General features: G+C 57.7%; 1 protein-coding gene across 2 annotated transcripts in view; it reads left to right on the forward strand.

Moving 5' to 3' along the window:
- The window catches only part of ACTN4 (actinin alpha 4), a 73465-nt gene that overhangs the window by 33629 nt on the left and 12501 nt on the right, over positions 1 to 27335 (forward strand). For both annotated transcript variants that reach the window (XM_052656470.1, XM_052656468.1), the window contains exons 2-11: positions 11061 to 11175; positions 11364 to 11483; positions 14887 to 14973; positions 15921 to 16008; positions 17900 to 17978; positions 19183 to 19264; positions 19987 to 20072; positions 24513 to 24605; positions 26220 to 26450; positions 27017 to 27164. In XM_052656470.1, coding sequence (XP_052512430.1) covers positions 11061 to 11175; positions 11364 to 11483; positions 14887 to 14973; positions 15921 to 16008; positions 17900 to 17978; positions 19183 to 19264; positions 19987 to 20072; positions 24513 to 24605; positions 26220 to 26450; positions 27017 to 27164 — 1129 coding nt within the window. The remainder of the gene's footprint in view (positions 1 to 11060; positions 11176 to 11363; positions 11484 to 14886; positions 14974 to 15920; positions 16009 to 17899; positions 17979 to 19182; positions 19265 to 19986; positions 20073 to 24512; positions 24606 to 26219; positions 26451 to 27016; positions 27165 to 27335) is intronic.

Below are 27335 nucleotides of genomic sequence, written 5' to 3' on the forward strand. Positions count from 1 at the left end.
TCATTTTTAGAACAAAAGGTTAGATCTGAGTGGTGATTCTCCACCCTGGCTTTCTGTTAGATTCACCTTTGTGTTAGATTCAACCCTGGCTTCTGGTTAGATTTTTAAAATATTGTTATTTGGGACCCATTTCCAAGAAATCTGGCTCATTTGTCCTGGGGTGAAGTTCAGGCGTTTTTGTTTTGTTTTGTTTTGTTTTTAAGAAGCTCTCCAGTCCTGTACATTTACTGTAGCTTGGATTTCAGTAAGGGTCCAAGACATATGCATTGGGGAAAGAACAGCTTTCTCAGTAAATAGTGCCAAAACAACTGAATGTGAAGGATAGAATTAGACCCTTTCCTCATAGCATATGAGAAAAAGGACCTCCAACTGGATCAAGGACCTAAATGTAACTTCTAGAAGAGAACATAGACATAAATCTTCATGACCTTGGGTTAGGCAGTGGCCTATGTGAAAGTCGCTCAGTCCTGTCCGACTCTTTGTGACCCCGTGGACTATACAGTCCATGGAATTCTCCAGGCCAGAATACTGGAGTGAGTAGCCATTCCCTTCTCCAGGGGATCTTCCCAACCCAGGGATCAAACCCAGGTCTCCCTCATTGCAGGCAGGTTCTTTACCAGTTGAGCCACCAGGGAAGCCCATTAGATATTAGATATTAGATATTAGATATGGTCTATTAGATAAGCCAAAAACATAAGCTATTAAAGAAAAATAGGTATTACAGTCTCCAAAATTTAAAAAACAAAACAAAAACTTTTTGCTTCAAAGGACAAAAGAAAGTGAAAAGACATCATGGGAGATCATATTTGCAGGTCATACATCTGGTAAGGGTCAAATGTCCAGAATATATATAAGAACTCATAATGCAACAGTGAAAAGACCAAATAACCCAGTTAAAAATGGACAAAGGACTAGGACAGACATTTCTCCGAAGAAGATACACAGTTAGAAAATGGCACATGAAAAGACGCCCAACGTCATTAGTCGTTAGGGAAATGCAAATCAAACGCCGCAACAAGCTACCGCCTCAACCACTAGGATGACTGTACTCAGAAAGTCGGTTAATGACAAGTGTTGGTGAGGATGTGGAGCAGCTGGAGTCGTCACACTCTGCTGGTGGGGATGTTAATAGTGCAGCCTGTTTGGGAACCAGTTAGGCAGCTCCTCAAATGATCAAACATACATTTACCATGTGACCCACCAGTTGCCCTTCTAGGTATATTCTTAAGAGAACTGGAAACATATCTTCACACAAAAATTTGTGCATAAATGTCAGTAGCAGCATTCCTCACGATAGCAGATGTATGCGGTAGCAGAGGTAGAAATAACCCGAAAGTACATCAGCTTGTGAATGGACAAAATGTCACATGTCCATACAATGGAATATTCTGTCAGAAAGAAATGCGCTACAATGTAAGTGAACCTTGAGAACATGCTGAATGAAGGAACCGGCCAGAAAAAGCCAGATATTGTATAAATCCATTTGTGTGAAACGTCTCGATGAGGCAGATTCAGAGAGACAGAAAGCAGATTAGTGGTTGTCGGGCTGGGGAGGGAGGGAGAAGAAAAGAGTTACTGCTAACAGTTCTGGGGTGATGAAAATGTTCTGGACTCAGATAGAGGTGATAGTTTTTCAGTCTCATGAATATGCTAAAACTCACTGACCTTTATATACTTTGAAAGGGGTGACTTTTATGATATGTGAATTATAATTCAATTAAAAAACTGATTTTCCAAACTGCATGTGGTTAAAAAGAGTACATGCTTAAAAAGAGATCACGCCTGTGATCCAGCTACTTGACTTGTATTAGTTACCTACTGCTGCGTAACAAATTGCCTTTTCAAAGCTTAATGGTTGAAGGCAATAGACGTTAGAGAGAGAGATAAAATGCAAATAAACCAGGAAAGTTCCTAGATAATCTGTTGTAAAGCCAGGGTTGCGAACCTCAGGATTTGAAGGCTCTCTGAAGCAAGAAGAACGAGAGCTGATCATTATATTCTTTTATTCATTTGGTAGTCGAGTGGCCAGGCAAGGGGAAGGAAGGTTTGGGGGAAGACCACTGTGTGTCAGCCACTGGAAAGCAGCCAGCCAGCTTGGTGAATCCCAGGGTGGGGGGGTCTGGCTTCACCAACTGCCGGGCTGATACCAATGATGGCACCTTCCAGAATAGGAATAATGTAGTAATGAAAGGGGCTTCCCTCATAGCTCAATTGGTAAAGAATCTGCTGCAATACAGGAGACCAGGGCTGGATTCCCTGGATTGGGAATGTCCCTTGGAGAAAGAAATGGCAACCCACTCCAGTATACTTGCTTGGAGAATCCGACAGACAGAGGAGCCTGGTGGGCTACAGTCCCTAGGGTAGCAAGATTCAGACACGAAACCACCAGTAATTAATAGAAGCTCTGTTGAACAACCACCCTGCCAGGCTGTGTGTGCCGTGGTTTCTGTCTGTTATCCTGTCAAGTGCCCACATGTCTGTTATCCTCATCTTACACGGGAAGAACTTCACACTTAGAGAGGTGAAGGTCCTCTGTGGCCATACACAGTGGGTGGCAGAGCAGGGATTCAGACTCACGTTTGCTCAGACTGGAAGCCCTTGCTCTGGAGCACTGGGCCATGTTGCCCTCCCCTCCGCCTTGCAGACCCTGGCAGATGGATGTCTGCCAGCTCCTCAGCCTCCTCCTCCTAGCCCACCTACTGCTCCGCCCTGTGTAGGCCCAGCTCCTCTTTTTAAAAACTTATTTGTTTTAAAAAATCTTTTGGCCATGCCACATGGCACATGGGATCTTAGTTCCCTGACCAGTGGTTGAACCCGGGCCTCCTGGACTGGCAGCATGGAGTCCTAACCACCTGGGCCGCCAGGGAAGTCCTAAGGCTCAGCTCCTCTGGAACCAGGGCCTTTGCGTGCCCAGTGGCCTCAGATGCCTGAGTGAAGAGGGCTGCCAAAGGCACCTCTATTCTGTGGGGGTGGCACACCAACGGCAGTGTCTTTCCTGGCTTGTTTTGGGGACGCGTACAGCTGCAGGATTATTTCTGTGAGCTCCTGAAAGAGAGCAGTCTTAACCCTACGTAGGAACCCTGACCAGTATAAATGGGATTAGAAATCGTGAAGTCCTAAACGGCTGGTCATGAGAAGCCCCAGCCCTATTCTTTCATGGTAGGATTTACACAGCACCTACCGTGTGCCAGGTACCAGGCCAGGCAGTGGGTTCTGCAGCCAACAGGACCTCGCTCTCGTGGAGCTTCTGTTGCACATGGGAGGGAGACGGGTTATAGACAAGAACCTCGTTTCTGATAGTGACTAGTGGAGTGGGTGAAACAAAGCAGAGAGGTGATAGCGTGGTGGAGATAATAGCAGGGTCAGGGCAGGCTCCCTGGGACAGTGGCGTCTGAGGGAAGCCCTGAGTGACGAGAACTAAGCAGCCTGTAAAGACCTAGAAGAAAGCCTTAGCCCAGCGTTTCCAAGGAGGAGGGGCCAGCACTCCAGAGGCAGCCCAGGGCAGCAACAACTCACTTGCTTTCTGGCGCCTCGTGGGGGGTTGGCAGAGGCAGGGACGCCGGCTACCGGGAGGGGACTTCGGGGGGGGGGGGTAAGAGATGGTTTCTGGATGGACACGCAGGGCCTTTGGAATGCTTGCTGCTCCGCTCTGCAGTATTTATACCTCTCCTCCGGCTGGGAAGTCAGCTTTTTCATGTTGGCCGAGAAAAACTCCGAATAAGGCAACAGCAGGCCAGGACGTAAGAAAGAAGCATTCCACGTTTCCCTGTAATTGCTTTCAAATTAGGTTCTGTCGTCAAGGGGCAAAGCACACAGCTCTGTCCCTGGCTGCTTGTGCAGTTGGGAACCGGACGGGCAACCGAAGTGTCCCCGTGCCCCTGCCCCGCCAGCCCTGATGCCCTGAGCCGGTGGGGCCATCCGAGTCCCACACTGCTGCACCTGTCTCGGTCGCGGCCGTGTCATCATGACCGGTTCATTTTCTCTTCTCTCAACTTGCTCCCTGGCTTTTATCTTTAGAATCTGCTAAAGGCAGTGGACCTTCAAAGTAGCCCTCCCATGTGTAATCTCAGAGCTATTCCAGAGGTTTCACAGACTTCCTGGATGGATCCATGCGGGTGTTGCCAGGGCAGTCACCTTTTCACCTGGGCCCCTGGTAACCCAGATTCCGGAAGGCTTAGCTTTCGGACCCTGAAAGCACCTTTAGGGTTGGTGATGAAGCCCAGGGGCCAGGGGAGCAGGCTCTGCTTTCAGGACCTGAGAAGATGCCCTGCTGGGGCCAGGCCTTGCCCAAAGCCTGGCAGTAGCCGGCAGATGGGCGATAAGAAGGGTGGGTGCCTACCCCAGGAATAAATAGCTGTCCCTCCCCGGTGTCCAAGCCCCGGACACCCTTCCCAAGGTCCCGTGGAAGCAGTAACCATGGGCAGCGGCCGAGGCCACAGCGGGCAAGGTGGAAGTTCAGGAGGCGGGACAGCGGCCTCCCCCTCAAAGCAGCCGACACCCCAGTGGAGCGGCAAACCCAACACGGTATTGCAGAGGCAAGGTTTGACAACTCCCAGCTCCCCAGGGAACCCCGTCCTGCCTGCCAGTGCCCTGGGAGAGTTTGCGGGGCTCAGCTAGGCAGCCGGTCCTCCTGGGTCAGGCTGCTGGCCTGGGACGTCTGGCTAAGGGGGTGGGCGGTATAGAGAGTGGAAGGCGGGGGTGCAGCATGAGGCAGCCAGCAGCTTTTCCCAAAGCCTCGTCCAGCGTGGAGTCAATGGAATCCACATGTGCGCGTCCGTTGGCGGTCGGGCGAGCGCGGCCCCAGCCCTGGTCAGGAGCTCCTTCGCCAGAGCCATCATCAGAGCCCGCGTGCGCGCGCCCCAGCCCAAGCCTCAGGTCCCAGCTGACTTTGCAGGAGACTCCCTTCAGTCTGGGTTTAGTGGAATTCCAGCCGACATTTCCTTCCACGCCACCCCCTCCAGTACTGAGAGCATGGCTTGTAACACGTAGTCGCTGAGAAGACAAGGGCAGGAAAGTTTTTTCAGCTGGGTTAGCCGCATCCCGCCAGGATCCTTCCCCTTGGCCCGTGCCATCACCCTGCCTGCTGGAGGGCCACTGGTTTCTTACTGGGGGCTGCCCCGCAGTCCAGAAGGTTTACCTCTCTGGGTTGGGGGAGGGAGTCACCGATGAATGGCTCATTAAAGCCCATTGCTGCCACATTCCTGGCCGCTGAGGTCACCTCCCGAACAATATCCATCATTCATTCACCCAGCCGCCCCACATCCTGGCCACTGGGAGGGGTCCCTGTGACACAGGAAGGACTTTATGACCAGTGATGCTTGGCCTTGCCCTCCCCTTCCAACACAGTGACAAGGCAGAAGCAGCTGCGGGGGGTGCTCCTGAGGCTTGCCCGTGGAGCACCAGTGGAGCCCAGACCGACCGACAAGCTCGTCTTTGCTTCTTCCACCCCGCGCCCTCCCCCGTTCCCCCACACCCGTGTGCTATTTTAACAACCAGAGAGGAATCTTTAACAGGCTGCCAGTGTGCAGAGTCAAGTTCTGAAAGCTCTTCTCTGTGGTTTTGTTCACATGTGTTCTCAGAGGCAGAGTCCACATCCTTCCTCCCTCACTAGGTAGGTCAAGGGCTGGGCTCAGGCTCCCTTCACAGGATGGCAGGGCCGTACTGTCCACCTGCCTCCCACGCTGGGCTCAGGCCAAGCCTTTAAGAAGCAGATGGGGGACTTACCTGGCAGCCCAGTGGTTAGGACTCCTTGCATCCGATGCAGGGGGCGTGGGTTTCATCCCTTGTGGGGGAACTAGAATCCTATGTGCCATGCAGCCTGATCAAAATTTTTTTTGTTTGTTCAAGAATTAAAAAAAAAAGCAGGTGGGCTTTGAGGGGAAGAGCCCTGCCTGCCTCTGCTCGCCATGTGAGCTCAGCTCCAGCTTGGGGACTGAGATGGGGACAGGACCTTTCTTGACTTTGCTTTGCCAGGCTGGTAGGTAACATTTCCACTCAGAGAAATAGGTGTCGGCCCCGTGTTTGTGTTTATTGACTGTGTGACCTTGGGCAAGTCTTTTAACCTCCCCCCCCACACCCCACCTCAGTTTCCTCACCTGTAAAGTGGAGATGATAGTGTCTCACGTGACCACGGGGGTGGGGGTTTTAAACTGTTGCTAAGTCATTGCTAAGTCACTTCAGTCGTGTCCAACTCTGCGACCCCATAGACGGCAGCCCACCAGGCTCCCCTGTCCCTGGGATTCTCCAGGCAAGAGTACTGGAGTGGGTTGCCATTTCCTTCTCCAGTGTGTGAAAGTGAAAAGTGAAGTCGCTCAGTCGTGTCCGACTCTTAGCAACCCCATGGACTGCAGCCCACCAGGCTCCTCCATCCATGGGATTTTCCAGGCAAGAGTACTGGAGTGGGGTTCCACTGCCTTCACGTGTAAATGGTGGTGGTGGTTTAGTCACTAAGTCGTGTCCAACTCTTGCTACCACATGGACTGTGGCCTGCCAGACTCCTCTGTCCATGGGATTCTCCAGGCAAGAATACTGGAGTGGGTTACCATTTACTCCTCCAAGGGAGCTTCCCGACCCGGGAATCGAACCTGGGTCTCCTGCATTGCAGGCAGATTCTTTACCAACTGAGCTACAAGGCAAGCCCATGCAAATGGTAAGAGCTAGCATGACGTAGGCTGCTCTCCTTCACTCCCTCCCTTTCTCCAGGGCCAGGCTCTTTTCTCGCTGCTGCAGGGCCTTTGCACATGCTGGTCCCATTTTCTGGAATGTCTTTCTTATTTTTGTCCCATTCATTCTCCACAGGGGAACTTACTCGTGTCTGCCTGGCCAGAAGGTCAGGAGCTGTTCCCCAGGATTTCCTCCCCTTTTTCCTTTTCTTTTTGGCCACACCATGTGGCTTGTTGGATCTTAGTTCCCTGACCAGGGATTAAACCTGGGCCTCCTGCATTGGGCGTGCGGAGTCTTAACCACTGAACCCTCGGGGAAGTGTCCTCCCCTCCTCCACCGGTATCCTAAACACTCTGGTGAGCTCCCTCTTTGAGAGGTGAGAGGAAGGAGGGCAAATGCAAGGTGATGCCTAGAGTGTGGCTGCTGGGCCAGGGAGCGTGCTAAGTCACTTCAGTCATGTCCAACTCTTTCCAACTATAGACTGCCAGGCTCCTCTGTCCATGGGATTCTCCAGGCAAGAACACTGGAATGGGTTGCCATGCCCTCCCTCCAGGGGAACTTCCTGACCTAGGGATTGAACCAACATCTCTCATGTCTCCTGCATTGACAGCCGGGTTCTTTACCACTAGCGCCAGCTGGGAAGCTGGGCCAGGGTACCTGACTTTAAATCTCGCTCTGTAACTTTACAGGTACATGACTACCTGTGGGCAAATCACATCACCTCTCAGACCCTCGGTTTCCTCATCTGTTAAATGGGGCAGAAATGGCAACCGCCTCACAAGGTAGCTGTGCGGATGAGAGACGTTATTAACATGTGGCAAAGTGCCTAGAACAGCGCGGGGCACACAGTTAGCTTATGGGAGTGTCTGCTGTGGTTGTTACCGTTCCCTCTTTTCCTGAGGGTGTCACTTCTGTAGTTGAGTCATCGCTTGGTTAATGAGATCAGTTCTGTCCCTCATCACACTGGAAGCTCCTTAGCGTGCAGCCTGGGTCTGCTTTTGCTCAGCGTGGTGGGCTCAGCGTGGTGGGTTCAGCGCCAGGCCTGGCCCTGACCAGCAGGCAGCAGATGCCCGTCTCAGGAGTGGGTGTCCCACCCCACGGCGCCCTGGGCATCACGGAGCCAGCGGGGCCTGCCCCGGTCCACGACTTGTGCTGTGACAGAGCTGCAGAGTGGCGGGGGCACAGCGGACCCACGAGGCCTCCATCTATAGAAACCACCCTCCACACTACCCACCCCGCACATCTCAGTCTAAACCGGGCAGGGAGAGGGAGTGAATAAGCAGAATGTTATTTTTGTAACCAAGTAGAAGCAGCTATGAATTTTTCATGTCCCGATGGAACTCCAGCTCCTACTCACAGTCGTGCCACATGGAGCTGGAGCTGCGAGTGGTGGGCTTGATCCCGAGGAGGGCCTCGTGACTCCTGCCCATTGTGCCCCGGGCTCGGGGCCCCCTGAGTCTCCAGCGTCAGCAGATGCCCCTGGTCTTCCGGGAGGAGAAAACGGCCGGACAGGCCATGGAGTGCAGGCGTGGGGCCTCTCGGCGGCCTTCCCGTCCGTCGTGTGTCGGGTTCCTTGCCACTGAGGCCACGCTGGTGGGTCTTCTCCCCAAGCACTCGCTCTGCATTCTGCTTGGGCCTCTGCCTGCTTCCGGGCAGGGAGACGGGAGTGCCAGGCAGAGTTACCATTTATCTGAAAGTAGTCCTTCCCTTGACATTTGTTTAAAACTGAATACTTCATCTGTGCCAGGCACAGTCCTAAGTGATTTACTTGCGTTATTTTGTTTAATCATCATTTAAGAGAGGAGATTACTGTCTCCGTTTCACCCAACGCAGAACCTGAGGCTCCTTGCTTGCCTGAGGTTACCCTGCTGGAAGGTGGCCTCAGTGGACAAGGCAGGTCTGCGTGAGGCCCCAGCCAGAGCTCTTGTTTTCTGCCCAGAGAAGGTGAGCAAAGGTGTGGAGATGGGCCCTGTGCACAGGGTGGGCGGTGTTGTGATCGCCTGAGGACAGACGACCTGAACCCAGTGAGGTCAAGTTCATTCAGAGCCCGCCCAGGTTGGAGTGAGAGGGTCTTCTGCAATCTTGTTTCCCCTCCAAACCGTGGTGGTGGGGTCAGGGCCTTTGCAGACAGACTAGGTCCCACCCTTCCCAGGGGTGGAGTGGGAAGCCGCCGGTGTGGATGTGGCCCCAGGTGTGCGGGATCTCGGGACGACCAGGTCTGTGGCGGACGTTTTAAAGCATTCCTCTCCACCTCCCTCCCACATTCAATCCCACAGCAAATACAGGCGGTAGATTCCGATAAGTCCATCCTACAGAGTAGGATGATGAGGTGTAGGTAGGCCAGGTCACCTGGTTGCAATCCCAGAAGTAAGCTGAGGGGCCGGCACTCAAGCCCTGAAGGATTACCTCAGGTGTAACATAGGCTGATGGAGAGAGGTGCCCTCCCTGCAGACCAGGTGCCTAGATCTTGGCCCAGAAGCACCAGGGGCTCGGTCTCTGGGAACTACCCTCTTGTGTCCTCAGCCGGGGATGCGATGGCCAGTCTGCTGCCCCATTGCATCTTTCAGGCGCAGGGGACAGCAGAGGCCCAGCATCCCCTGCCACTTCCTGTCCCAGCCTGGCTGCTGCTGCCCAGGCCCGAGGCCGCTGTGCTTTGGGCACCCTAAAGGCATGTGCGACGAGAGACTAAATTTCTGCCGCCCGGGAGCACACACACACATATGCACGCAACATCCAGCAAGAGCCCACATGACTGGAGAATGCTGTCCGAGATGCCAAGGGCTGCGTGTGGGGGCGAGGGCAGGCAGGGTGTCCGGGGAGGAGGGGACCCCAGGAAGCGTGGTGTGCGGAGAGCTGAGCACCTGCTGTGTACTCCAGCTCCACAGGGTCACCACCATGAACCCTTGCGCTGACCGTGCGTGACTTGGGTGGTGTCTTCCCTGCCACATTGCAGATGAGGAAGCGGGCGTTGGGAGGGTTGGGTAACCTTTCCGCAGGGGTGGTGTAACCAGCAGCCTGGCCCCGGTTTGTCCAAACTCAGAGCTGCTCGGGGGAAGGAGCAAGGGAAGTGAGGTGGGGAGGCAGATGCGTGCGCACCTCGCCGAGAACCTGCTCCAGAGTAGCTCACGGCTGCCAGGAGGCAGAAAACAGCACGCAACTGTTAGGAGTGAAGCAGAGGGACTTCCCTGGTGGGGTCCCGTGGCTGAGGCTCCATGCTGCCAGTGCAGGGGGCCTGGGTTTGATCCCTGGTCAGGGAGCTAGATCCCGCATGCCGCAACTAAGACCTGGCAGAGCCAAATAAATAAAAATACTAAAAAAAAAAAAAGGGGGGGAAACAGTGGTCCTCTGACAGACCTACACAGAGGAGGGGCGGGCATCTGAGTCAGCATCGGGGTAGGGCAGGCTGGCCAGCCTGGGTGGCTGTCCAGTGGGGCTGATGCTGGAGGAGGGGTGGGTATGGACCGAAGGGCAGAGGGGACAGCCGTGGGCAGGTTTCTGTCTCTCCGGGGCGGTGGCAGTGGAGCTCTCCTTCCTGTTGGTGGGAGGTGGGTGGGGTACCCTAGCCGCCCGCAACCCTCCCCCTTTCTTCTGGTTTGGAAGGATCATCACGTTTGCAGGGAACCCTTGCTTGCACCCGCCTAGTGGTGTGTTAATTAGACGGCTTCTTTGTCTGCGAGGGGCCTCGCATTGAGTCTCCCAATGAGCTCTTCTGGTGACAGTTGTCAAAACACATGGTGTTTGGCCAGTGTCTTCCTGGAAGCCCCTCGCCCCCCACACGGCCTCTGCCTGCACCCGGGCGCAGCACGGGCTCTCTCGTGCATTCCTGGCCGTTGGCCCAGGTCCACGCTGGGCCTGCAGGCTGGCGGGGACAGGGCAGGGGACTCCTGTGGGAAACAGGCGTGGGCTTTTTCCCAGACCCTGCTGCTGGGGCTGCGTGGGCCGGTCTCCCCGGAAGGTGTCTGGACACGTCCACCTTAACTGATGTGACGCACTTCCCTGGCGCTGGAGTTGATGACGACAGGCCCCAGCCAGCAGGGGGCTGAACGCCAGTCACCTTGATCGCCACGCCCGGGCCCCATCCTCTGTAGTTCTATACTCTGGTTCAGGACTTGGGCTGCCAACGTGAGTTCCAGTCCACGCTCTGCCACCCATTATCCCGCTGACCAACCGGTGGTCTGGGAACCAGCCTGAGCCTCAGTTTCCTCCCGTCAGCCTGCCTGGGTCGCTGTGGAGATAGGCGCCAGTGTAGATAGAGGTTGGGCCCTGGGCCTGACCCCAGGCGAGGGCCCCATGATGGCCTTGTTGATGCAGAGTCAGGGCCGCGGCCCAGCCCTCTTGCTGAAGAGCCCCGACAGCCACACTGACCCTCCTGGCCACCCTCTGTTCTGCCTCCCCAGACCTTCACAGCCTGGTGCAACTCCCACCTGCGGAAGGCGGGCACGCAGATCGAGAACATCGATGAGGACTTCCGAGACGGGCTCAAGCTCATGCTCCTCCTGGAGGTCATTTCAGGTGAGCCCCACCCCCCCACAGCGGCCCTGCAGGTGCCCCTAGGACTCCGCCTGCCCTGCGCATGGCTGCCAGGCAAGAGCAAGGCCTCTACCAGCCGCAGCAGCACTGCACCGGCATCGGCCTGTTCTGGGGAGCAGTGGCGACCCTAAACCTCCCCCTCTCTCCCTTTCATGGTGTTCGGCCCTCAGGGGAGCGGTTACCTAAGCCGGAGCGGGGCAAGATGAGAGTGCACAAAATCAACAACGTGAACAAGGCCCTGGACTTCATCGCCAGCAAAGGTGTCAAGCTGGTCTCCATCGGGGCGGAAGGTGAGTCTGGACGGGGCCCAGAGCAGAGTGGCGTTGGAGGAATTCCTCGGAGGCCCAGCGGTTAGGAGTCCATTTTCTCACTGCTGAGGACCCAGGTTCAGTCCCTGGTCAGGGAACTAAGATCCTACAAGCCACGCAGCCAGGAAAGAAAGAAAAAGAAGTTGTGTTGGTGGTCAAGATGGGGGTGCCAGATACACCAAGTGTTGACCACAGTGTCTGCCTTCGATGTGGCATTGGGTTCACAACCCACCCCTGCTTTCCTTCCCCCAGAGAACAATCCAGTCCAAGACCAGGGAATCTGGTTCCCCCGGTCATGAGGGGCACAGGGGAAGAATGGCTTTGCTCGGACCGTGGACACCTCACTTACCCTCCCGATGCTGGCCTGACACGTGACCTGCCGTCCCTGAGCCAGGAGCACCTTTGCCCTTAGGCCCCCCTGGTGTCCACGGGCAAGAGGGGCTCAGAGGAGAGGAGGACGCTCGCGGCCCACTGTCCGGGCTCTGGGGCAGGGAGTATAGGTCCAGAGGTCAGGGAGCAAACCTTGCTGGCTGTGTGGCCTGGGAGACTATGGCCTCTTGACGGGGCTCCTAGGATCCCTCTGGGCCCCATGTGGGTGCCCAGCTAGCACCATGACCTTGTCTCTGGGTCCTGGCGGGAGCAGCGGCGTGCCCTCCTGTCTTGAGCTTCCCAGGCGCCTTTCAAGACCAGGCGAGGCCTGATGGAGCCCAGAAGGTCCCCATCAGCCTGGGCTCACAGTCTTGCTCGTTAGTCAGAGCAGGGTTTCGTACACCCCAACATCCCTGTTGTCCCAGCTTTTAGAAAAACAAAGAAAACTAATTGCTGTTAATGACAGGGCTCTGAGAGTCTGGCTGAGACTCCAGGCCAGGAATGCATGTCCCGTGTTCCAAGGCTCTGCCCTGGCCCGGGTCCTCTCCAAGGAGGGGTGCCAAGCCTTACATGCCACGGTCGAGGTGGTTGGTGTTTGTTTAAAACAAAAAAACCCGAATTCAATCAGGCCCTGAGATTTTCTGTCCTTGCATGGATCTTTCCTCCTGGCTTCCCTCCAGCCTCCTGCTTCTCACAGCTGGATTTTTTTTTTTTATTTTGCTCAAATGCTAGCCTGTAAACACAGACAGGGCGAGAGAAGACCCATGGCAGTCATGTTTTCATTTGGAGAGAAACTCAGTCTAAAAACGTTCCCCGTTCATGCCCAGACCGCTTTGCTCCCAACACCCATGGCCTTCGGGCCTCTTGTGGGCAGCTGGCCAGAGCCATTCTGAGATCTGGGTACCTGAGAGCCCTGATCTAGACCCCCACCCACTCCCGACTCCCTGTCCCTCCGCACCGTCTCGGCAGCTGCGGGAACATGACTTCCTCGTGGGGCTTGTGAGTGGGGTCAGGAGGCGGAGGCACAGCTGCAGGTCCAGGGAGCAGCTGGTGGGTGTGTCGTGAGAGTGGCCACCATCCCCCTGGTCACAGGGACTCTCTAAGCCCTCCGTGACCAGCCTGCTCGGGCACCAGCTGGGAACGGGCACTGTGGCCGGCACCCAGGAGGAACACAGCGTGGATTTCCTGGACAAATCCCTGCTCTCACCCCACGAGAAGGCTCGGCCTAGTTTCCAGACCTGGGGTTCTCTGCCCTGGGAAAGGTGCAGACAGACACCATGTCCTTCCCCTGCCTCCAGGCAGCCAGCTGCATGTATTTCCTCTCCCCAAACCCTCAAATGGAGAGCTCCCCTCAGCCAGCAGCCCACAGCTTCACTGGGGGGTGCCTCTCCGGTGACTAAAGAGCCCCCCACCCCACTCCCTCCTGGTGAGTGTGTCCTCTGGGAAGGCTGGGCCTCATCCTCTGGGGGACCGTCGTCCCTCCTCCTCAAATCAAGTTCACCTAGAGTTTTCTGTCCTTGAGGCCAGTGAGCACGGCCTCTTGAGGCACCCCTCCATTCTCCCAGCCTCCCTCCTGCACCTGGGCTGTGAGAGGCGCGGTGGGCTGCAGGCCTGAGAGGACCGCCACAGGCGTGTCAGGCCGATGGGCTCTGGTCTGCGGCTGCTCGTCCGCACTTCTCCACCTGGCCCCAGACCCCAGGGTGCCTGGGTGTCACAGAAGTGGTTTTTCTCCAAGTTGCTGAAGCTGAGGAACGTGTGGTCCAGACCCTTCTCTCTCACCCCCAGGAGTCTGGGAGAGTGGTTTTTGGTCAGCAGAGGAAGTGTGAGCTCGGCAGCTGGCCCTTGTGCCCCCTGCTCCCCGCCGCCCACGGCTCCACGTCTCTCTCTCTGTCTCTCTCTCTCTCTGTCTCTCGCTGGGCCAGGTGCTGGGGGTGCAGGACTGATGACAACGCAGACAAGGAATAGGCAGCTGCTGCTGCCACTGAGTCACTCAGTCATGTCCGACTCTTTTGTGACCCCAAGGGCTGTAGCCCGCCAGGCTCCTCTATCCATGGAATTTCCCAGGCAAGAATCCTGGAGTGGGTTGTCATTTCCTTCTCCAGGGGATCTTCCTGACCCAGGGATCGAACCCATGCCTTCTGCTTGTCAGGCAGATCCTTTACCACCATACCAGGGGGGAAGGCAGACAAACCAGCCAGTGTGTGCGTGTAAGGGCAAGAGCAGGGTGCCGGGGAAGTCAGGGAAGCCGGGAGGTGACGTAGAAGCAGAGATATAGAACAGGCTGGGAAGGACCAGCAGCCTTCTGAGGAAGGAGGCAAAGGGTGCACTTTGTGGGTGAGATCCTTAAAGCAAGCAAACGCTGACTCGCCAAGAGGGTGGAGCTTAGAGAGTGCTGGGGAGGGAGCAGCTGGGTCACGCAGAGCAGGGCTTGTGAGCCCGCCTCCAGCACACGGTTTGTTTCAGGCACGGTGGAGCCTGAAGCAGGCACTAGACACAAATCCGATGCACCTGTTAAAGTGACCACCCTGCTGCGTGAGAGTGGATCACGGGGATGGAGGAGGCGGTGCGTCGAGATCTGGGGGACACGACAGTGGCTTGGACTGAGGTGGCAGCACTGGTTGTTGGAAGGAAGGGGACAGATTCTCAACAAACACTAGCGTGGCCTGCGCCTGCTAGTGGGGAGACATGCCCATACAGGGGTGACGGGGCCGGAAACGCAGGCCCAACAATGCCTGGGAGAAGTCCTTTGCACTGGGTCACGAGAATGAGCTACCCGGAGAGGAGGAGGCCTGTGTGGCTAAGCACACGTGTGCGGAAAGAAGCCTGAAGGTGCCTAGCGGCAGAAGGCTTTGGTGACCACGCTTCCTGTTGAGGGACACCTTCTCCCAGCGCAGGTGGTGCAGGACAGGCCTGGGCAGCTCTGTCAGATGACGGAGTTGAACTCTAGACAGGTCCTGGGGCGTCGCCCTCTGGCTCTAACAACCCTCTCTCGCTCTGCCCCTTTCCCTGTGTGCAGAGATTGTGGACGGCAACGCGAAGATGACCCTGGGGATGATCTGGACCATCATCCTCAGGTTCGCCATCCAGGACATCTCTGTGGAAGGTGAGCGCCGAGGGCCTGCCCACTGGCAGAGGGCGGCCTTTTCTCTCAACCCCAGTGCCACCCAAGTTTGGGGGACTTGGTTAGACTTTCCAGTGTTTTGTCTTCATGCCTCGAGGCTCTTTACTGAGCCTGGACGTGACTCCCAGGGCCTGGCCCTGCGCAGGAGTGCTGGGTGGAGATGCTGGCCCAGGTGCAGGTGAGGGGGCGCCCGTGCGGCCACGCCCTCTCAGTGGCTCACACCACCCTCGGCCGGTGGGCGTGACCGCACCATCTGACAGTCTGGGAGCAGACTCGCGATAGAGTCAGGCCTGGCCTCGTTCTCCAGGGCGTCAGCACCCACGTTTCCACTCTACCTCCCACACTCGGACTTGGCCTCCAGGGTCCAGGCCAACACAGGGTGAGAAAAACCACGGGGCCAGCGTGTGGAGGGGCTCCTGGTGACAGGCCAGCACAGTGACCAGGACACACGTGGGACCTGCCCTCATAGCACGCCTAGTCTGCTGAGGACAGTCCACGGGGCGCTGCCCATGGGGAACGGAGGGACCTCCTGGGGCCCTCCCACCCCGCTTCCTCAAGGCTGCGGCCGGCCCCTGAGCGGGCAGCCTGTTCTTGGGGCCTTGTTCAGAAGCCGGGGCCTGCATCAGGTGCTTGTTGGCAGTGTGTCCTGCCAGGCATAGGCTTTGGGGCCAGAAATGGCTCAGGTTCAGGCCCTGACACTGCCCTGTCACTGTCACTCCCAGGGTGACCCCAGGTGAGTGACTGCCTTCGGGGCCTGGGGTGCAGCTAGGATCTGGAAGGGGCACCCCCACTGCGGCTGCCCCGTCCAAGGGCCTCTTCCCCCAGCTTCTCTCTGCCCCTTATGCCTGAGCCCCAAGGGTGACCCACCCGCACTGGGCGCTGTGCCTTTAGCTGTGAGCCTGGGCTCACCGTCCTCATGTCTTCTGCAGAGACCTCTGCCAAGGAGGGGCTCCTCCTCTGGTGCCAGAGAAAGACGGCTCCGTACAAGAACGTCAACGTGCAGAACTTCCACATCAGGTGAGCGGCTGGTGGAGGGCCTTGCCCACATCATCCCCACGCTGCTTCCCAGGACTTGAGATGCTGGCCGGCCCCATCCCCACCCCTACCCTGGCCCTCTTCCTGTGGTTTTGTCAGGGTCTGTGAGGTGCCAGCTCTCAAGAGTGCCCCCCACACACACTGGCTTCCATGAACCCCTGGGAAGGTCCCTGCATCCCTTGGGGGAGGTAGCAGTCAGCTCACCGTCCCGGGCTGAAGGCCTTATGGCCCGGCACCTGTGGGAGGCCCTGTAGAGACTTCTTCCCCAAGTCAGGTAACTCAGAAGCAGCAACAAAGCCCTCCTTTGTTTTGACCTCTCAAGAGGGACCTGCCGTCCTAGTGAGTTTAGTGTCCGGGGAAGTGTGCCCTGTGTCTATTAGAGGAACAGGACTCGGCCAGAATAAGCCTGCTCTCCCTCGGGTCAGGGCAGAAAGTGAGTGTGTCCACAAGGCAGGCATGGTCAGTGGGAGATCTGGGAGTACGGCACGGCCTGGGGATTAGGCGTGCAGGCTTTGGGGGTAGCCTTGAGATCAGATCTGACATGACCGTGACTTCACCCCTCTGAGCCTCTGCTGTCTTCCTGAGGTGGATGGTCCAGGGAGAGGGCACACATAGGGATGAAGAATGGGGTTTTCCAGCATCCACAGAGGTCCTGCTGTGTCCTCGGGCTCCCCAGGGCCCTACACTGGGCATTGGGGACCATTGTGCTCAGCCATTCATAGCTTGCAGTCCCTCCCTTGATCTCCGAGTCTCCTTCCTTCCCAGCTAGCTGGTCCTCCGTGTACTTCTCATTCATTTATGTATTCAGTCACTCAATACCTATGGGGTGCCTACTCTATGCCAAGAGTGGGAATACAGTAGCGCCAAAATCAAGTCCCTGCCCTTGGAAGGTCACACCTCAGCCAGGGGACTAGCTCACAAAGGTGTAGTTCACAAAGGTGTGAAGGAACCAGCCTAATTCCAAGTAGTGAGAAGGGCCGAAGAAAGACAACAAAATAGGATAAGGTGTCATAAGGTAACCAGCAAGAGTGCCGTGGTCAGAGAGGGGTCTGTCTGAGACACCATTAAGCTTGACCTCCGGAAGAGCCAGCCCTTAGAGCAGCGGCCCCCAACCTCTTTGGCACCAGGAGCTGGTTTCATGGAAGACAGCTTTTCCACGGACCATTCCTCTCTCTCAGGGTGGGAGGGGGACATAGTTTTGGGATGATTCAAGCCCATTCTATTTACTGTGAACTTTATTTCTAATCTGATGCTGCTGCTGACCTGACATGAGGTACCTGTGTACAAACCCAGAAGTTGGGGACCCCTGCCTTAGAGGTTCTAGGGGAGGGAAATGTGACCAGTCTGGCCTGTGACCAGCTGTCACTTCCCTCTGAACAGAGCCCCTCACGCCAAGCCACATCCTGGCATTTAGCCAGCACACCGGTCAGGTCAGCCAAGGTGCAGAGGGCCCACAGCGCAGGCCTGTCCGGCTCAGTGGGGCCACGCACGGCAGTGCTCAGCGGGGCACAGCTATCCCAGTAGCGAGCAGTCGTAAAGCGCTTGTCACGGGCCAGGCATTGGCCTAAGCCTCACACAGTTACTCATCCCTCACAACAGCTCGATGAAGTGTCGGCACTGTATTATCCTTGTTTGCAGATGTAGAAACTGAGGTAGCAGGAGATTAGGGGACTTGCCTGAGGTTGCACTGGCAGCGGAAGGGGTGGGATTTTCCCCCAGACGGTCTGGCTCCAGCAGCCAGGCTCACAGCCAGTCGGGCACATGCTCTAGACCACCTCACTGAGTGGGAGGTGGTCATTCCTGTGTGCTCACAGCCCATAGCCCCTCATGACCATGGGGGCCCTTCTCACAACCTTGGCCTTCCCATCCCCAGCTGGAAAGACGGTCTTGCCTTCAACGCCCTGATCCACCGGCACAGACCAGAACTGATCGAGTACGACAAGCTGAGAAAGGTACGCATCTCTCGCTCCCCTCAGTGGCCCACAGACACCCCAACTCTGACCCTGACTCTGGGCCACTGCCCCCAGCCCTTCTGTCGCTGGTGTCCAGAGCTGAACTCTGTGCCCTGAACCAGGGGACCCCTGTGCCAGCCATCAGGAAACCCCAGGCTCGGCGGCTAATCTCGCCTCCTTTGCTCCCCTTGGGACCTGTCCCCTTCTCCCTCCTTGAGCATTGCAGCTGCCAGGAGTTATGGGAGATCCTTCCGGCTCCCCTTCCTTTTTACTTATTGCTTATGACTTTATCGGGTCCTGGTTGTGGTGGGCAGGCCCCTCTCTAGTGGTGGCGTGGGGGCTCAGTTGCTTTGGCACACGGGATTAGTTGCCCCTTGGCATGTGGAATCTTAGTTCCCCGACCAGGGATCGAACCCAAGTCCCCTGCATTGGAAGGTGGATTCTTAACACTGGACCACCAGGGAGGTCCCTAGCTCCCCTTCCATAACCCTCCAGATTCTGGAAGCGTTCATGCTCTGCCCAGTGGGGAGGGGTAAGGAATTCTGAACCATCACGGGGGAGCCCATGCTACAGAAGAAGGAAGGTGCTCCTGAGCAGGGCCTGTGGGGGAGGCAGCCTAGGGCCGGAGAGAAAGAGCATCATCCCAGATGGGGGCCCAGATTGGGGGACGGGGGTGCCCAGGCCTGCGCTCAGCCCGCTCAGGCCACAGCCGCTAATCAAGTAATCGAACCGGGCTGTAGCTGGAGAGTGGGAGAGGCCCGTGAGGGAGGGTCATTGTGAAATGGGCTCCCATCCTGTGAGCTGGGCTGAGCTTAGAACGTGGAGGCTCTCTGCTCCCCATCCCCATGCCCACACACCAGTGAGCTCTCAGGTCTGGATCAGTGTTTCAGGGCAGAGGGTCTTAATCTGGGACCCAGGGGTGGCTGGAAACTCTAAGGAAAGAGCACGCCTGTGTTTTTTTCTGGAGGAAAGGTGCACAGTTAGCCCCTAAAGATTTACAGCAGTGCTCCTTTATCCAGGTGTGTCTGCCCCGCCCTGTCCCCAGCCCCCTGCAGCAGCACAGGTGGCTGAGAACTGCCTGAAGGAGCATTTCCAGTTCCAGCCCTCCCAGGATCCCTCCCTTCGGGGCCAGCCCTTGTTCCCTCTGCTTGTGGGTCCTGCCCCTGACCATGTATCTCCTCCTTCCCTCGCCTCCCTCCCCCAGGACGATCCCGTCACCAACCTGAACAATGCCTTCGAAGTGGCTGAGAAATACCTCGACATTCCCAAGATGCTAGATGCAGAGGGTAAGTACATCCCTCTTGCTCTGTCAGCACGCTGTTCTATGGACATGTCTTGGGGTGACCTTGGAGCTGGCGGAGCCAGCCGGAACACCTGAGCGAATCTGCCTGAACCGGGAATAATGGTGTCGTCACTCAGGGCGCCCAGGCTGGAGCAGCCTGGGTTGGAGTTGATGGGGAAGGGGTCTTTGAAGGGACCAGCTCTTAGGGCCGCCCCTGGGGCCTGGGCCCCAGGCCCCCCCGCCATAACCCTTCCTGAGTGGTCCCGCCCCTCAGTCACTGGGAGGGTCGGCTCCTGTGAATAACCAAGGCCTCCACCTTCCTGCCTGCCACAGCCTGGGGATCTGGCGCCCACAGAGTGGAGTGTTGTTTTCCTTTTCCGGCTTTGCTCCATTTCCCAGCCACGCACCGCCCCGGCCAGGACCCCCGCCTCTGGCCTCTGGCGGCCCCTGGGGCTGACCGTCTAGCAGCCCCTTGAGGCCGTTCTCAGAGAGAGGAAGTGGCCTCGTCTTAATCCCATTTCCCACAGCCTTGGCCTTTCCGGTGGCCATGGGGGATGGAGGGGCCGAGGGGCTGGCCAAGCCCACTGGAGTCGCCCAGGGTCGTGGAATCGGCTCCGAGGGCCCTTCTCCCAGGACTCCTGCTGCGGCCTGGGGAGCCCGTGCATCTCCGTGAGCGCCCGTCCCCACCCCCGCTGGGGCAGTTTAACCCTTGTCGTTCACTTACAGACATCGTGAACACGGCCCGGCCCGACGAGAAGGCCATAATGACCTATGTGTCCAGCTTCTACCATGCCTTTTCGGGAGCGCAGAAGGTACCGGGCAGGGCCAGGCAGGCCCACCTCGCCGCCACCGCCCAATGCCGCTGCTGCCTCTCTCCTCCCGCACTCACCTCATTTCTCTTGCAGACGGCAGTGGCCTCTCTCCGACTGGAAGCCACCCCCCCGGCTCCTTGGCATCACCACCCGTTTACCTCTCTCTGCTCGTAGTATCTCTCGAGCACCTCAGAGCTCACCCCCCTACTTCAGTGCCAGCACTGAGAATACACACAGCCAGTGACCGAGCCAGGCAGGGCCCCTGCCCTCATGGAGCTAACATTCTAGTGGGCAAGACAGACAACGAGCAGGCCCACAGAGAAAGTAACGTACATGAGAGGAGTAGGAGAGAGCACAGACGGCCCGGTGGGAGGCACCGGGCTCCTCACCTGGGGCCGCTGGCGGGGAGAGGGTGATGAGCAGGTGCTGCTGGGCGCGGAGCTGCGGACAGTGTTCCAGATAGAGGAGGGGCAAGTGCAGAGGCCCTGGAGGCATCAGTGGGGGGCTTATCCAAGGAATGGCTGGGGAGGAGAGGAAGATGAGGTTGGAGAAGGTGACAGAGACCTTCCAGGGGAGACATTGAGTCCTGGAGTTTGGGTTTCATTCTGAGACCCCAGGAGATGATTAGGGGTTTGTGCTCAGGTGGTAGGTGGTCACACAGGACATGGGTCCTGCGTATGTTTTCAGAAAGATCAAATAATGCAAGCCAGATCTCCCCAGCCCCAACCAAGGCTTCCTGGCTAGTGTGTCCCAAACCCGGGCCTGGTTAGGAAAGGAATCTGTCCCTTTCGGATGTCCCCCCTTGCCCTCTGCAAAACTTCGGCAAGACGTGCCCACGCAGGCTGGAGCCGGGGTCTGGCTTCCAGTCCAGAGCCAGCGCTATCCTTCCCGCATGAGCCTCGGGCCCGGCCTCAGCTGCCCTTCCTGCATCTTTCACTGTCTCCTGCCTCTCTCTCTCTCTCTCTCTGCGCAGATATTGTAGGCACTCTGAGGCCAGATGAGAAAGCCATCATGACTTACGTGTCCTGCTTCTACCACGCTTTCTCAGGGGCTCAAAAGGTGAGCTGGGGGCGGGAGCACCTTCACTGCTGTGGCCGGAGACTCACCCTCGCCAACCCCCCCCACACCACCATCCCGCCATCCCAGTGTCAGGGCTGCGGCCTGAGGACTGACCCAGCCTGGAAGGTTCTTGTGACCCTGAGCCTCCATGGCCACCGCCCAGCCAGCGCTGGTCCAGGGCTGAGACACCACAGACAGTCCCACGAGTTCCTCCATGGATACAGCCCACCCTGTGAAGTGGCGGCTGGTCCCAGTTTCTCTAGACAAGGCAGTCGAGTCCCAGTATCACCTCAGACAGCGGGGCACAGCTGGGGCCTGTGCGCCGGCTCTCAGTTGTCCCCTTCTTTCCCTGATCCATGCCCGGCCGCCCGCCTGCCGCACTGGCCGTGTCCCCACTGGGAACGCTGGCTCTCCTGCCCTGCTCTGTAGCTCCTTCCCCCAGCAAACGCCCCAGGACAGGCCCGTCTCTGATTCCAGGGGCCCAGGTCGCCGGGCCCCTGCCCCCACAGCCCCAGCACCACAAGCAGGGAGTCAGGGTGTCTGTTCCCTGGGGTGGCCCTTCCCGAGCCTGGCCAACCTCTCACCGGAGCTGCCCCTGCTGCCTGGAGGCCTGGACACCTCTGTCCCCTCCTCCTGCCTCCTGGGTGCCTGGTTTTGGCCTGCAATGTATTCCCAGCAACTTGATTCTGTGTTCCGCTTAGCAGTTGGGCAGAGAGAAGACCAAGAAATGAGCTATTTTTGAGCACTAACTGCGTGCTTCCCAGGTGATGCTAGTGGTAAAGAACCGCCTGTCAGTGCAGGAGACGTAAGAGGCGTAGGTTCAATCCCTGGGTTGAGAAGATCCCCTGGAGGAGGACACGGTAACCCACTCCAGCATTCTTGCCTAGAGAATCCCGTGGACGGAGGAGCCTGGCAGGCTATAGTCCATGGGGTCGCACAGAGTTGGACACAGCTGAAGCAACGTAGCCCGCCCACAGCCGCATGCTAGGACCTCCTCCAAACACTCCATGTGCACGGGCTGCCAGTGGCCCATGCCCACGCCAGGAGTGGGCAGGCCCCGTTATCCCCACTTACAAGAGGGGGACACAAGTCACAGGATGCAGACTTTGACTGCCGCCTGCCTCAGAGCCCCAGGTCCAGCAAGGCCTTCCTGAGGGCAGTCTGCCAGGGGTCCCTGCACTGTCGCCGCTCAGCAGTGTGACCTCGGAGAAGACCCTCACCTCCCTTCTCTCGCATGTGAAATGGGAAGCAGACCAGCGCCCTCCTCAGGATCGCCTAAGGACTAAACGAGCAGGCGAAGGGCTCAGGAGAGCGTCCGGCCCCGTGGGCGCCCCGCACATGGCCTGGCAGTGGGAGCAGCCTCCCCAGCATGTGGCTGGAGTGTGTGTTTGACGTGTTCTCCCGGCAGTGGGGAGGCGGGGGGGAGGGGGGGGGTGCCTTTGGCACAGGCAGGGAGAGTGGAGGGGACCTCTCACCCTAGAGGGAAAACGAGGTTGGGTGGAAGATTCCTGGCCACAAACCCCGACTAACAGCGCGTTCGCTGTGGGCCTCCACCCTCGCTGCCACCACACTGCCCTGAAGGGAGTGTCTCCTCTCTGCCCAAACTGCCCTCTGGTGCTTAGAGCAGGACTCCAGGGTGGGGGACCAGAGGCCTGGAGGCATCTGTGGGAGGGGATGCCTGCCAGAAAGCCCAGGTCAGAGCATTTGGGAGGTTTTTTGGTGTTTCTTACGCCTCGGGGTTTGGGATCTTGGTTCCCAGACCAGCGCCCCCTCCAGTGGAAGCAGAGAGTCCTAACCACTGGACACCAGGGAAGCCCCAACATCTGGCAGTTTTTGAGGGAGCTGGGCCTCGTGAGGGAGGAAATAAAGGCCAGCCTCTGGGGAGCTGCTGGTCACCAGGGACATGCAGAATACAGGCCTCTCCAGCTTCCCCCAGCCTGTGTTTACTTCTCAGGAGAGCCCTGTAATGCTTGTGTTATTGCCACCGTCTTTTCCAGAGGCTCCATCAAGCCTCTGAGTGCTCTCTGGGTTTTGTTTCATTTCATGAAGGCAGGGCAGCGCTAGTCCTCGCCCCACGTATGCCCATCCTCTCCTGATGGGTTATCTCTACTCACGAAAGCGTCTGCTCCTTGTCCTTTGCTCGCTCATTCATTCATCAGCTCCGAGTCCCTCAAACACGCCAAGCCTCGAGCCGGCTGCCAGGAATTCAGCCTCGAAACAAAACACTCCTGCCCATCAGCCCGCACCTTTGCGGGGCCTGCCCGGCAGGGTGGAGCTGAACTTGGGGTGCCGGTCTGGTTGTCTCTCAGGCTGGGGGTCAGGACTTCCCTGGGCTCTTGCTTCCTGTGCTCGCTCGGGGCTGGGCGTTCACTGGCCAAGGCCTTCGCGAGCCTCCCCACTGGGGCTCGTTGGCGAGTGTCCTGCAGCAGGTGTGTGTGCGTGTGTGTGTGCGTGTGTGTACACACCAGCGCAGCTGGCCCTCCACTCCCCTCCCCACCTGTGTGTGGAGGAGAGAGGCGGGCGTCAGCGGGGCTGGAGCCATCCCCAAGCCTCTCTGTTTTCCTTTCCCACCGCTCTGTAGACCCTCCTCACTATTTCTGTTCCTGTTCTGTTGCCGTTTTCAACTCTTCTTCTTGGAGGCTTTCTGTGCTTCCTGAAAGGTACCTGGTCTCTGTGTGCCATCCCTCACCCTCCTACTCCTGTCCTAGCATTCCCCCACCCCCCCCCCCACCCCCAGCAGGACCCCACCCTGTAGTTCGGGGCAGAGACTAGTCATTGTTGGCACCGCTCCCCTCCACCCTGTGGATCGGGATCTCTGCCCACCCAGCCAGCGGCAGCCTCCTCCAAGGGGGGGGAATAGGAAAGGGGCCAGGCGTGCTCTGCCCATGCACTGACCACCAGCCTGCTCTGGGGGACACTGGCAACCCCTCCTCTGCCCATGCCCCACGGCTCCCTGGTGCAGCCTCCCTTCCCAGCCAAGGGGTGGGTCCTTCCAGGGCTCAGCTGCGTGAAGGACCCTACTCAGCCTCACCCAGGCCTCCTCTCTGTGGGCCTCTGAGTCCATTTCCCCCACACTAGGGGACTCCCCACTCCACTTCAACACTTCCAGGGTCCAAGCTGAGAGAGCACACAAGCCCGGCTCCCTGAGCAGGGGCCTTAGCAGTCAGCTTCAAGGACCCCAGCAAGGCCTGTCAGGACTCAGCCATTCAGGGCACCCTCTTGCTGGCTCTTTGCTTCCTCTCCTCCCCGCCTCGGGGCCTTCTGTGTGGGCCACGGACGTGCCAGCTTTCAGGGCACCTGCCTGTCAGGAGGGAGGGTCAGCAGCCCCCAGGCAGCCCTGACTGTGTGCGCTTTCCCCCCCAACCCTGTCCCCCGACCCAGGCTGAGACCGCTGCCAACCGGATCTGCAAGGTGCTGGCCGTCAACCAGGAGAATGAGCACCTGATGGAAGATTATGAGAGGCTGGCCAGCGACGTGAGTGACCCCTCGCCCCTGCCCTCCCCCGGTGGCCCCGCCAGAGCTGAAGGATCGGTCCCCTCTCATTACCCTTGGCCCACGGCCATGTGACACCTGCAGAGGAGAGAGCAAGGATGGCAGTGAGACTTTCTGGAGAAGGTCAGAGGGTTACAGAGCAGAGTTTGGCCACACCAGTGCTCATGGGCTCACAGGACTGAGGGTCAGAGTGACGTGCCACCGTGCTCACTGGCTCCTGGCACCTCGAGCCTGGCTTCCTGCAGAGATACCTAGGGACAGAGTTTTTCCCGCTGCATTAGAATAAGCTGGGGAGCTTTTTATTTTATTTTTTAAAAATCTGTTGGGCATGCCATGCAAAAAAACATCTTAATTCCCTGACCCAGGGATCAAACCCACACCCCCTAGAGTGGAAGCACAGAGTCTTAACCAGTGGATCACCAGGGAAGTCCCTTTATTTAAAAAAAAAAATTTAAAGGAGCTTTTTAAAAAGTTCCCACCCCTATGCAAAAATTCCCGTCCCTGTGTCCCGCACACAGAAGCCTGATTTGGTAGGATGGAGAGACGCCCGAGATCCGATACAGCGACAGATAGGATGGCTGTCACGGCAGGTCCCCTGTGAGGAGGGAACTCCTGTTACCTTCTTGGCATCTGTGCTGCCCAGGAGGAGCCATTTGACTGCTCTTCTGGATCAGCGTTCCCCAGACTCTGAGATTTCACAGACCAGGAAAATTTGGGAAATATTTCCAGCCCACCTATAGCGGCCAACTTTTTCTTTTGCAAAGTTAAGGATACTTTAAACAAGAGAAAGCTACCATCTGGTACCACCATCACTGCCAACACCAAGGAAAGGTTAAGGGGCTGTGTCCTAGAGTCCCAGCCTTGCCCAACAGGGCAGGCAGCACCAGGCAGCCAGAAGTGAACACTATGGAGACCTTGGGCCTCGGTTTTCTTGTCTTGCCTGAGGCTGGCATTTGGGACCCCCTTCCCCAGGCATATCTACCTGCACGGTAACTAATCGTACTCTCCTGGGATTGTTCTGGAATGTCCAGTTTGTTTGCTCGTTTGTACCTGGTCCTCACTCCATCAAAGACACGAGTGGCTCATAGAAGTACAGGTCACTTTCTTTTTTCAATTGTGCTGTCTAGTTTTCTGTGCCCAGGCCCTGTGCCTGGCACCAGCCACCCGAGTGAGCCAGGCATGTGGCCAGCCCTGCCTTGGGGCGCTTACAGTTGGTGAACGGGGCGCAGCGAGGTTCTCAGTGTTGCGTATGGCCACAGTGGATTCTTGTGCAGGCCTGATGGGGGAGGTGCCCCCACAGGGGTGTCTGCATTGAGGCCGTCCTACTTAGAGGAGGGAGGGAGACCAAGAGCAAAGGCAGAAGCAGAAAGTAGCCAGAGAGCAGCACTGTGGTTCTGGCAGGAGTGATACCCCCAGAGTCCCTGGCCATGGGACGCCCATAGGGAGTCATGGAGAAGTCAGGCTGGGCAGCAGGGGTGATCCCCAAGATGGGGTCCTTGAAGATCCAGGTCCCATGTGCCCACGCTCTGGAGGCAGCCCTGTCAGCTGTCGGCGGGCCCCCTGCCAAGGTCGCCCCAGCTTTCCGTGGGCCCACAGCTCCTGGAGTGGATCCGGCGCACCATCCCCTGGCTGGAGGACCGCGTGCCCCAGAAGACCATCCAGGAAATGCAGCAGAAGCTGGAGGACTTCCGCGACTACCGGCGGGTCCACAAGCCGCCCAAGGTGCAGGAGAAGTGCCAGCTGGAGATCAACTTCAACACGCTGCAGACCAAGCTGCGCCTCAGCAACCGGCCCGCCTTCATGCCCTCCGAGGGCAAGATGGTGTCGGTGAGTGCCAGGGCCCAGGAGGCCTACGGAGCCACCGAGGCCCCGTGAGGGGTGGAGGGGCAGCTCCAGGCCACCCCCAGGCATAGTGTCTGGCCTGCACAGTCTTTCTGAACTAGAATGCACAGATCCGGGTGCAAGGTGCCGTGGGGCATACACTTGACACTTAACTGTGTTTCATTTCCCCGCATCACTCTCTGGAGTTTTACTCTCATACCAGGACCACACCATAGTTTGGAATCATTTGAGTCTGGACCCTCATTTGGCTGGGACTCCCAGACCTCCAAGTGCTTGAGATCCCTTCCCAGGAGAGGGTGATGGTCACTGCACAGTCAGCTTCTGACTCCCATAGCACCGTGGGGGCATTCATTCGTTCCTTGTCACTCATTCGTTTAATCGGAAGGTGTGGGCCGCCCCTGCCTTGTGCGGGGCCCTGTGCAGGCACAGCAGAGCAGGGCGACGTGAGGCCCCGGCCTGCTTCTCTGCCTTCTGTGAGCGTCCTTCTGGGAGGCACTGCCCCGCTGGGTGCCCCAGCCCCCATGTGGCCCCGCCCTCTCCTGCGCCCACAGGACATCAACAACGGCTGGCAGCACCTGGAGCAGGCCGAGAAGGGCTACGAGGAGTGGCTGCTGAACGAGATCCGCCGGCTGGAGCGGCTCGACCACCTGGCAGAGAAGTTCCGGCAGAAGGCCTCCATCCACGAGGCCTGGACCGATGGTACAGCCCTCCCTGCTCGCCCCCTCCTTTCCTGGCTCTCAGACACACGCATTGCTCACACATACACACAGACACTCACACACACAGAGCCCCTACTGCCTGTGTGGGGTTTGTCTGTTTCTTAGGCTCCCTGTTTTGCTGCCTGAGAACACACGTGTCGCAAATGACGCT

Source organism: Budorcas taxicolor, chromosome 18 (genome assembly GCF_023091745.1).
Source record: "Budorcas taxicolor isolate Tak-1 chromosome 18, Takin1.1, whole genome shotgun sequence".
Lineage (NCBI taxonomy): Eukaryota > Metazoa > Chordata > Mammalia > Artiodactyla > Bovidae > Budorcas > Budorcas taxicolor.